Below are 11,915 nucleotides of genomic sequence, written 5' to 3'. Positions count from 1 at the left end.
TATATATATACAGTATTTTATACATACACACAAAAAATATATGTATTCCATTTCTCTAAAGCACAGAACGTTCATGTTTGAAGGTTAATGGTCTGGATATGCAATGGCACTACAGCTATGAAATTGGTAAGGTGCAGCAGAGTATATAATGACCTCTGGAGAGCAATTACTCCAGTTATAAAAGTATGTCCTTGCTGAGTGCATTTCCAGTCTGCTTTCATCTCACTGCGTACGTCCTTTGCATTCCATTTAAGAGCATTAAGGCTCATTGCATTTCATTTGGAAAAGTCTTGTTGTAAGAGAAACATTAACGTTAAAACAATGCACACAGTTCAGTGACAACTTATTAAGTCAACCTACTCAGACTGCCTCCCTTGTTAAAAATACTCAATGGACACAGTGTTTTCTTCTCTCTTTAATAGTATATAGGTGATGTGAAGATTTTGCTGGCTCGGGGACAGAAAGACATATGAGGTTACAGCAAGAAATGTGAGGTTATAGGATGGGTTATGAGAGGCCGCGCTCTACTGCCCTCTCTCCCCACAGTTCATAAGAAAGGTTAAAAAGTGCACCATATATTGCCCATACAAGATTAGTGTGCAGATGTCACCATGACACCTATTTTATTTAGCTCTCCCTCACTGTACACACAGCAGTCTTGCTGTCATGTCTTTGTACAGTACACCCATTCAAATAGCTCTGATGGTTTAAAACCCCACTTTATTGCCCTGATTGCTTCCACACTTTCATCTCCCATACTATCTATTATCCTCATTATTCCACCATTCAACTCTGCTCCTTCTTCCCCTTTTTTGGCACATATGGTAACACAGTCTGGGTGCTCTTGTCACACACTGTCTGGGTACTGCAGCTCCTGGTCCCCTTTCGGACCCCAGAGATTCCCCCTTTGTTGCTCCGTATAGTAGCACAAGGGACAGATGCTCTTGGAGGGTCCCGAGGGGTCTCCTGGCTATAGGGGGGATCTTCGCTGTCATCACAGCAGAGTGCATGGTATAGAACTTTGTCACTGAACCTCACCCGGTCCCTGGAACCAGGTGTCCTTGATGGAAGGGGTTTCTGTGGTGGCACCATGGGAGTTTCTTCACTAGACGAATCTGGCCCATTGGGTGTGGCTCCTCCATTAAGAAGCCTGAAGTCAGGGGGGCGGTCTGAGCCATCTCCAGAGTCAGAAGGTGTGGAGGCTTCTAGGAAAGAACAGAACTCCCAGCTGTCTGAACTCAGGAAATCCAGGGGTCCCAGGTCACAGAGAGGACCTCCCTTTTCACTGCTGGATGTGCTACTAACAGTTCCTGGAGTCCAGTCATCAGTGTCTAGTTCAAACTCAAAGTCCGAGGTAAGTCTGTCTATCTGCTCCACCACCTAAAATATACAAATACAGGGTTAGTTCTTTTCATCACAGCAAGTTAATTACAAAATATGTTCAAACTGATTTTTTTCATCTAGAAACAAGGGATGTTTGTGTGTATATTACCCAAACAAAGCAGGTTCATACCAGTAGGGCATTATTATACATGTAACAGTAAGTGTTCAAAGTCATGTTCACACATCTTGTGCACTTGTAGAAGTCTAAAATCTAGCATGCCCAAGTTTGGGCTCCTTTTTTATGGTTTGTAGCCGCCATGAGTACCACCATCCCAAAGAAATGAAGGGTGCTATGGTGCACATGCACAATATGAAGAAGAGCTACCTGAAGGCTGTGTGGTGCCAGGCTGGGGAGCACAATTAGCATCACTGGATTGTGGGGTAAGGTAAGTATGTTACTGGGTGGGTTACACTCAGAGGGGTATAAGAAATTAAAGGACAAGTTCACTTAAAGTTGTCTTTAGGATACCCTGAAGAGCAATTAAGATATGTTAATGGCATATGATAATTGACTAAGAGGCCACTTTAGTATCCATAAAGCCCATTTTTATCCCTTGCACGTAATTGGGTCTTCTTTGTAAAGTGAATCTTCACCACTTTGGCTAAGCTCTGGGACAAATTCCCTTGCAAAGTCAACAGCCACTTTCACCTTATATAAATCAACCCCAATGTCTCTTAATGAGCATTTATCGCCACTGGAGGCTAGGGCTGGCAAACCTCAGTCTTTGAGTTAATGGCCTTCTGAAAATGCTTACAGATAGGATACTGCTCACCAAGTCAGTAAAGCAAGCAACGTTTTTTTACATTTGTCTCAAATAACAGGTTTTTCTGCTCTCAGTAGCCCCCTTATGCAGTTTCACAGTTAACCACAATTACATGTTGATAGACTTTTATGGAGAGAAAGTCTGTGCCTTTTATATAAAGATACTAAAAATGGTTAAAATAATGTACATGCTTTAAGAAAAAGCACAAAAACAAAGCAAATAAAGAGAAACAAACAATATAAATACTATAACAGTGCATACATTTTGAAATGCAGCTACAGTATGAGTGGCCACAGGACCATGTTGTTAGGCACTGGCTGGCAGGATTGTGGATGGTGTATACGTGTCACATAGGTTTCTCGCCTACACATGGGGATAGGCTCCAGAATGACTGATTTGGAGAAAAAAAGTAATAATTTTCTCAGAATATTATTACGTTCTGTTCTTTTCTGCAGCCCAAAGGCGTAATCACCCCGTGTGGTGCAGATTCCCCCTGCTGCCTGGGCGCCCATGTCACACCCCCCTACCCTGCAGCACTGCCAGCCTACCTTCTCTCCTCTTTTGCTAACTGCTATGGGGCATATTTATGAATGGAGAGCTGGGGAAGAGACTGGTAAATATGTAATTTATAGGCCCCTTCCTTCCTCTCATCAATCACTGTGTTCAATCATAACTGAAGCATAGTAAACACGGTTTATTATGCTTCAGTTTGTAAATGAACAGGAAGTTGCTTAGCACAGAGTACTTTCCATTCATTCACTGTTCAGTGCAGCTGAGTCTGCAGAGAAAGAAACTGGGGAATCTTAGTCCTCAGTCCCTTTCCCCATCTCAGTAGTGAGACATCAGGGGTATGTTTAGACTCTTGATATTTGACCAAAGCCCCCAATGGTGCTCTTAAAAAAAAAAAAACTGTAAAATATAAATAAATATTGTAAAAAATGATTAAAACATTTGTAAAATATAATTTAAAAAAATGATAAAAATAAAAAACTTCATTATTAGTCTCAGCTGTGCACAGATATTTATATATGTGAGCTGACTGATGCTCAGGGCCCTCTCACTTACTTTCTCTACTATGGGAGCCTGCTGCTGGGTGAAAAGGCTGATCGGTGACAGAACACTATAAATGTTCAAACTCTGCCTGTTTGTTTTGGGGAACTGATTAGGGGGTACCATGTTAGTAAGGAGCTGACAGGAGTTTAGTTAGTGGCTCAGACCAGCAGAAACTGAGTTTGTTCTATGTGATGGACTTCCTATACAAAGCCCTCCTGCCTTGAAACAATGTTGTTGAATAAAAGCAGCCTCCATCATTTGGAAGATATACCCTCTTGTCTGTAAAGTTCATCTATTTATACATGCAACCACCTCCTGTATACAAGCACTCTAGCGAATGCTGCTTGACATTTTTTAGAGTGGGTTTTCTGATGGTAACAAGAGTGGACCCGCACTGTTGGATCTGTACTGGAATGGTCACCTAGACATTCATTGGAAACCCATGTGACAGGGTGACAATGAAGGAGCACAAGGGCAGAACATTATCACCCTATAATAGAAAGTGCCTGAACAAAGAACCTTCATGGAAGGATCACCAGGCCAATTTATATTTGTATGATTTGTGTTTTATTAATAAATGCAACAGAAAAATGCAATGCATATATCACTGTTTAATAGAGCAACTATGTGGCAAATGAGGTATAATGTTGATATATGTAAAATTATGCACTTGGGGGCTAAGAATATGCATGCATCATATATATTAGGGGGAGTACAACTGGGGGAATACATAGTGGAGAAGGATCTGGGGGTTTTGGTAGATCATAAGCCTAATAATAGCATGCAATGCCAAACTGTGGTTTCCAAAGCGAGCAGAGTCCTTTCTTGTATTAAGAGAGGTATGGACTCCAGAGAGAGAGATATCATTTTGCCCCTGTACAATTAATTGGTAAGACCTCATCTGTAATATGCAGTTCAGTTTTGGGAACCAGTTCTCAAAAAGGATATTGGGGAATTAGAGAAAAGTGCAGAGAAGGGCAACCAAACTGATAAGAGGCATGGAGGAGCTCAGCTATGAAGAAAGATTAGAGGAACTGAATTTATTCTCTTTTGAGAAGACTAGATTAGGGGGGGGTATGATCAACATGTATAAATACATAAGTGATCCATATAGTGAACTTAGTGTTGAGTTATTCACTTTAAGGTCATCACAGAGGACAAGGGGACACGCTTTGCGTATAGAGAAAAAGAGAATTCATCTCCAAATACGGAAAGGTTTCTCCATAGTAAGAGCTGTGAAAATGTGGAATAGACTCCCTCCAGAGGTGGTTCTGGTCGGCTCAGTAGATTTCTTTAAAAAAGGCCTGAATTATTTTCTAGATACACATAATATAACTGGATACTAACATTTATAGGTAAAGTTGATCCAGGGAAAATCTGATTGCCTCTCAGGGGATTAGGAAGGAATTTATTTCCCCTGCTGTAGCAAATTGGAGCATGCTCTGCTGGGGTTTTTCGCCTTCTTCTGGATCAACTGTGGGTATAGGATTGTATATATGGGATTGCATGATTTTTTTTTTTTGATTTTTTTATTGGTTGAACTAAATGGACTTGTGTCGTTTTTCAACCTGACTAACTATGTAACATAGCTGAATCAATGTTCCAAGAATTAGTCCTTAACCGAGTACAACTCTGCCATAGTTGCAACATGAAGGCTTGCAGGCAAAAAATAAACCAAATATAAATTGACGAGAATCCACAGCTTAAACAATATTGAAAACAAATTCTAAAATTACATTATGATGTTAAAATTACCAATATGATATATTGGTGGTTGAGTTTACTTATACTTTAAGCATACACAAAGAAATGGGGCAGATTTATTAAATCTAGTGTGTATGTTCCTGTAACAGCCAGGTCCTTTTATGCCATTCCCTAACTTGTCCTAGAAAAATAACAGCAGGATTCTGCCTTGTTACTTTGGGCATCAAAGATACTTTCTTTCCCCTTACTGTACCAGCCTAATTTTAGATAGACAGTGTAAACATAAATAGATGAAGATATGCACAATTCAATGGGAAAAATATTTTATACTTTGAGTAATACAAATGGTATCTGTTCTATACTGTGCAACCCAGAATAAACAGAAATGTTGTTCTTGCATCTGATCCTGATCTTTAAATGTCAGAAATATAATTTCCATGGAAACATGCCATCTGTGTAAGCTCAATGTTTAAACCAACTCCTCCCATCATGCCAATGAAACTAAATCACAGTTGCATTCTAGTAGCCTACAATATGGAAGGAGGATCTGTGTAATTTGCTAAACTACTCAAACACTCCTACTTTAGGATCTCCAAAACATAAAGGCTAATTAATCTGCACAAGATAAGAACTGGGAGAGAATGTTGTCATTAAAAAACACAAAACAGAAATGGGAATTCTTCAAAAAGACTATGCAAACACACTGCAAAATATATTCCCTTGGGCAAAATATTTGGGCCTGGTTCACACCTATGCATTTTTTAGTGCATTTTCAGTTTTGCAGAAACACACTACAGTCCATTTAACATGGTTTCCTATGGGTCACGTTCACATCTGTGCATTTTACAGCAAGGGCCAGTGACCAGCAGGTTGTGTTTTTGGTTCCATAGACTTCAATGGACCAAAAACGTGTATTGAAAAACGCAAAATGCATCTGGAATATGCATCAGCTACAACCTGCATAGGTGTGAACCAGGCCTTAAAAGGCTAAAAGTAAAACCTATGTGGCTCATGTCCAAAATAAAAATAGCTAGAAATAATAAGCAAAGATCATTTTAAAAAATGTAAAAATAAAGGAACACTTACATCATTTAAAAATGACAAATAACATATTAGAATATGTAAAACATACACACAAAAATTGAAAACAAACAATAGGTTGCAAAAGATATTAGGTCAAACCCCAAAATATTCTTCAAATATATTAACAGTGAAAATGTCAGATCTGAGCATATAGGCCCTTTACAAGATAATTATGAGTTGGTGACTGGGGATAAAGAGGAGGCAAATGTATTAAATACCTTCAGCTCTGTGAATACAAAGGAAAATGGTGGAGCTCAAGTCCTTAACGGGGGATAGTATGGACACAGCCCCAAATGATCCACAATGGCTCAAAAATAACATGGTCCAGAAAAACTTAGACAGAATAAAGGTGAATAAAACACCTGGAGCTCTGTCATTTCTAAGCCAATGTTTTTAATTTTTAGAGACTCTTTTTTTGACTGGCATGGTACCACTACATTGGTGTATGGTCAGTGTGGTTCCTATATTTTGCCTATATTTAAAAAGAGATCAAAGTTTTTACTAGACCGGTTAGTTTAACTTGTATAGCTGGTAAGGCACTTGAGAGTTTAATGAAAGACCACATAAAAGAGTTTTCGCTAGTAAATAATATTTTAGGCAATAGTCAGCATGGATTCCCAAAAGACAGAAGTTGTCAAACAAATCTGATTTCTTTTATGAGGCAGTAATCAAAAACATAGACAAAGGAGTGGCTGTAGATATAGTACACTTGGATTTTGTGAAGTGAAAAGTGCTTGACACATCCCCTCATATGGCTAGTGTGTAAGGTAAAGTCTGCAGGCTTAGAAAATTCAGTTTGTAAATAGATAGAAAACTTTCTAAAAAAACATATTCAGAGAGTAGTTATTAATGATTCATACTATAAATGGTCCAGAGTTATTAGTGGTGTACCCCAAGGTGTTGGGACCCTTACTTTTTAATAAATTTATAAATGATATAAAGTTTGGGATTAAAAGTACCATTTCAGTCTTTGCAGATGGCATCAAACTATGCAGCGGAATAACGTCCTTACAGGATGTCTCCAATTTACAAGCTGACCTCAATGTACTGATTAAATGGGCAATTATGTAAAATGAGGTTTAATGTTGATAACTGTAAAGTTATGAACCTGGGGGCTAAAAACGTACATGCATCATATATACTAGGGGAGAACAGCTGGATGAGTCAGTGGTGGACAAGTATCTTGGTGTTCTGGTAGATCATAAGCCTAAAGGGGTTGTAAACCCTCGTTTTTGTTTTTTTTAAAATAACAAACATGTCATACTTACCTCTACTGTTCTGGGGTCCTCTGCGTATCAGTAAACCCTCTAGGAGAAGCGCTCTCCCTAGAGGTTACCGTGCGGGCGTGCTCCAGAGTCCAGCATTTGCATACATAGACACAGAATGCCGGACTCGGCCCCGCACCCCGGTGCCTGTGTCATTGGATTTGATTGACAGCAGCGGGAGCCAATGGCTGCTATCAATCTATCCAATCAAGAGCCGAAACAACGGGCAGAGAGGTAGAGCGCATCTTCGCCGAGGGAACGAACGGGCTCAGATGAGTAAAACGAGGGGCTGGGGGGCTGGTCAGTGTCAGAAGTTTTTTCACCTTAATGCATTAAGGTGAAAAAACACAAGGGTTTACAGCCCCTTTAATAATAGCATTCAACGCCAAGCTGCAGTTTCTAAAGTTAGCAAAACATTTTCTTGTATTAAAAGAGGTATGGAATCCAAAGAGAGAGACATAATTTTGCCCCTGTACAAATCATTAATAAGAACTCATGTGGGATACAGAGTTCATTTTTGGGCACCAGTTCACAAAAAGGATATCAGAGAACTAGAGAAAATGCACAGTAGGGCAACCAAACTGATAAGAGGCATGGAGACTTCAGCTACAAGGAAAGATTAGATAAAGTGAATTTATAAATACATAAGTGTTCCATACAGTGAACTTGGTGTAGAGTTATTTAATCTCAGGTCATCACAGAGGACAAAGGATCACTCTTTCCATCTGGAGGAAAAGAGATTTAACCTTCACTTATGCAAGGCTTCTTGACAGTAAGAGCTGTCAAAATGTGGAATAGACTCCTTCAAGAACTAGTTCTGGCCAGCTCAGTAGATTGTTTTAAAAAAGAGTTGGATGCATTTCTAAATGCACAAAATATAACAGGATATTAACATTTAGAGGTAATAACACCAGGGGTAGTTGATCCAAGGAATACTGGATTGTCTCCTGGGAATCAGGAAGGAATATTTTTCCCCCGCTGAAGCAAATTAGATCATGCATTTTTTTTTTTTTTTTTGGCACTCCTCTGGATTAGCTGTGGGTATAGGATTGGGAATATGGAGGTTTTCTTACTGGTTGAACTAGATGGATTTTTTTTTTCAACCTGACTATAGCTGGGTACACACTATAAGAAAATTGGAAGAAAAACTCTACGAGAAACGATCGGTTTATCTTATCATTAGTATAGTACTTTCGACAGCCAATTCTGACTGTTTGGACAAAAAAACAAAAACAAAGGTGCAAACTAGAAAATTTTTATCGTACCTGAACGCAACATCTGATTTTGGCTCAATGTGTACAGTAATCATATGAAAATAATCAAATAAAGAAAAACGCGCATGATCAGGAGCAAAGAATGATCCGGAGGAAGGTGGCAACAAGCATAGGAATCATACGAGAAAGAACGTTTACTTTTGTTGTTTAAGGATTTTTGGATTAAGTTCATACCGCTGTCGGTTACAACGTGATATGCACCTTTGTGGAAATGTGGACGGCCGTTCATCTGACTTTCTCATAGTGTGTACCCCCATTAATCATAACTGACTAATCATAGTCATGATGAAGCTGAAGCCCGCTGTTGGCTGACGTCACAGAGCCGGACCAGGCTCGGGAAGGATCGTGACCATAGATGGCCACTCCCGTCCTCTCCACAGCCCAGCGCTCCAGTGAGTGCAGGGGGAGCAGAGCAGAGAGCCAGGGACTGACAGTCAGCAGCTCTCTGCTCACAGAGCTGTGAGAACTGAGCGATCGGCGGTGTTTGATCACTCGGTTTTTCGTTTTAGAGCCAGCCGGGGACAGATTAAGCATGAAACCGATGCTGCATCCACCTAGGTAAGTATGATTCAGAAAAAAAAATGTTTCCCATATTTCTCTTTTATTAAAATATTTAAGAACTAGATGGGCTCTTTAAGATAACGCAGGAAGTCTGCAGAGTACACAGGACAAGATCAACAGGTATTTTTTGCACTTATCAAACAGACACAACAAAATACTTCCAATGGTGTATCAAACAGACCAAAAGGTAGCGAATAAGAGAAGTTGAAGTTGGCGAGAAGGTTTTTAGAAATTATTCTTAAAAATGCTATCTCCCCTTCTCCTGCCTATCCTGCATAGCCTGTATAAAAAACAGCAGTGTAGATACCTTTTTACTCCACTCTGCTGCAGCCATGTGATCCACCAGCTCCGGCTCCCCTGTGTCAGAGAGTAGCTACTGCAGGGGAGAAGAGGAAGCACCAACAATGGATGGACAATGGGGGCCTATGGGTGATGACACAGCCCTGGGAATTCACAGCCATTGTCAAGCGCTCCCTTACTGCTGGATTGCGTGACCGGACCTAACTGGAAAAAAAAAAAGTATTTACACTGTTCTTTTTTATACAGGCTATGCAAGATAAGTAAAAAAAATGGGGGAAGCAGCATTTTTAAGAATACTTATAATTATTATTATTATAATACAGGATTTATATAGCGCCAACAATTTGCGCAGCACTTTACAATATAAAGGGAGACAATACACCAACAATACAATTCAATACACGAGGGTTAGGAGTGCCCTGCTCCTGCAAGCTTACAATCTAATAGGGAGGGGCTGGTGGAAGAAAAGACAATAACTGTGAGGGATGAACTGATGGGAGAAATTGAAGATTTGGTTATTAGCTGAAGGAAGGATAGGCTTCCTTGAAGAGATGAGTCTTCAGGGTTTGCCTAAAAGTGGACAGAGTAGGAGATAGAGTAGGAGATAGCCAGACAGATTGGGGTAGTAATTTCCAGAGGATGGGAGAGGCCCTGCAGGAGTCCTGGAGATGAGAATGGGAGGAGGAGAAAAGGGAACTAGAAAACAGGAGGCCTTGGGAGGAGTGGAGAGGATGGTTGTTTACTTGTACTTTACTTCCACTTTAATTTCTAAGGTGTATGAACACTAATGTGGCCTTTTCAGTTTTAAAAAAATAGTAATTATTCAGATATATTTGTGTAGTAACAAGGTGTAACAACCTTAAGGGTTTGTTTAGACTTGCATTCCTCTCTGAAGATCTGCAATGGATTGCTTTTCAGAGAGCGGTGCAGGCATTCAGGAGGTGATACTTTCACCTCCTAAGGCCAGGTTCACACTGGTGTGACACGACACTCGTCCTACTTTGGATCCGACTTCAATGAATGGGGATCCGACTTGGATCCCCGCCAATGACAGGCACTGTGTTTGGTATGATTTTTGAGGGGGAACTCCACGCCAAATTTTAAATAAAAAAACAGCATGGGTTCCCCCTCCAGGAGCATACCAGGCTCTTCGGTCTGGTATGGATTTTAAAGGGAACCCCCTACGCCGAAAAAAACGGCGTGGGGGTCCCCCCAAAATCCATACCAGACCCTTATCCGAGCGCGCAGCTCGGCCAGTCAGGAAAGGGGGTGGGGATGAGCGAGCACCCCCCCTCCTGAAACGTACCAGGCCGCATGCCCTCAACATGGGGGGTGGGTGCTTTGGGGCAGGGGGGCACTCTGCGGCCCCCCACCCCAAAGCACCTTGTCCCCATGTTGATGAGGACAAGGGCCTCTTCCCGACAACCCTGACCCCGGACCTGCCTAATAAATTACTTTAAAAACCGGTCTAGTGTGTTTTTTTTATTGACACTTTTTTCCCCCAGGTGAATTGGTAGGGGTACGATGTACCCCATACTCATTCGCATAGGGCGGGGGGCCGGGATCTGGGGCCCCCTTATTAAAGAGGCCTCCTGGATTCCGATAAGCCCCCCGCCCGCAGACCCTGACAACCAATGGCTAAAACATGGCCAAACATGGGGACAAGGTGCTTTGGGGTGCAGGGGCTGCAGTGCGCCCCCCTGCCCCAAAGTGCCCACCCCCCCATGTTGAGGGCATGTGGCCTGGTATGGTTCAGGAGGGGGGGCGCTCGCTCGTCCCCACCCCCTTTCCTGACCGGCCGGGCTGCGTGCTCGGATAAGGGTCTGGTATGGATTTTGGGGGGACCCCCATGCTGTTTTTTCGGCATAAGGGGTTCCCCTTAAAATCCAAATCAGACCGAAGGGCCTGGTATGCTCTTGGAGGGGGAACCCATGCCGGTTTTTTATTTAAAATTTCAAGATCATCAGAGCACAAGTCGCATGCCAAAGTCAGATCAGGCAAGACGGCGATCCGACTTTGATCCGACTTCAATGATATTCAATGGGCTGAAGTAGGATCAAAGTCGGACCAAAGCAGTACAGGGAGCGTTTTCAAAGTCGGACCGACTTGTGTCGGACTAGTTAAGACGGCTCCCATAGGGAAACATTGATTTTCACACGTCGTGCGACATGAGCTTCCAATGTTGGAGCGTTTGTCGCACCAGTGTGAACACGGCCTTATAGCTTCTTGGATTTCCCAGGACTAAATAGCCACAATTACAGAACCCACCAACAGCATCCCCAGCAGGTGAATCTGTCAGGCCTCAGGCATACTTGTGTGAGCAGAAGGCACAGCCCCACTGCCAGCAGTCTGTAAAACTCTATAAGCGACTGAAAGGCACTGGAGGATGCGCCGAGTGGTATTAACATTTAGGACAGTATACACCCAGGGAAGAACGCTTGGAGTGTAAAGGAAGTCTGTGTTTTGGGCATTTTTCAGTGGGCACATACTGCCCTAAATATGCTAGAATCATCTTTATTTATGTATTT

At 41.7% G+C, this 11,915-nt stretch overlaps 1 protein-coding gene across 2 annotated transcripts in view; it reads right to left on the bottom strand.

The window, feature by feature from the left end:
* Positions 1-580: 580 nt before the first annotated feature.
* The window catches only part of INSYN1 (inhibitory synaptic factor 1), a 49,919-nt gene continuing 38,584 nt past the window's right edge, over positions 581-11,915 (bottom strand). Inside the window, exons 2-3 of one of the 2 annotated variants that reach the window (XM_073619078.1) lie at positions 9,395-9,591; positions 581-1,380 (exon numbers count right to left, since the gene is read on the bottom strand). In XM_073619078.1, coding sequence (XP_073475179.1) covers positions 787-1,380; positions 9,395-9,421 — 621 coding nt within the window. In that variant the 5' untranslated portion in view covers positions 9,422-9,591 and the 3' untranslated portion in view covers positions 581-786. The remainder of the gene's footprint in view (positions 1,381-9,394; positions 9,592-11,915) is intronic. The other variant, XM_073619077.1, reaches the window with a different exon arrangement.

Source organism: Aquarana catesbeiana, linkage group LG03 (assembly GCF_042186555.1).
Source record: "Aquarana catesbeiana isolate 2022-GZ linkage group LG03, ASM4218655v1, whole genome shotgun sequence".
Lineage (NCBI taxonomy): Eukaryota > Metazoa > Chordata > Amphibia > Anura > Ranidae > Aquarana > Aquarana catesbeiana.
The sequence above is the reverse complement of the archived record's forward strand: the minus strand, read 5'-3'. Positions and strand labels throughout refer to the sequence as shown.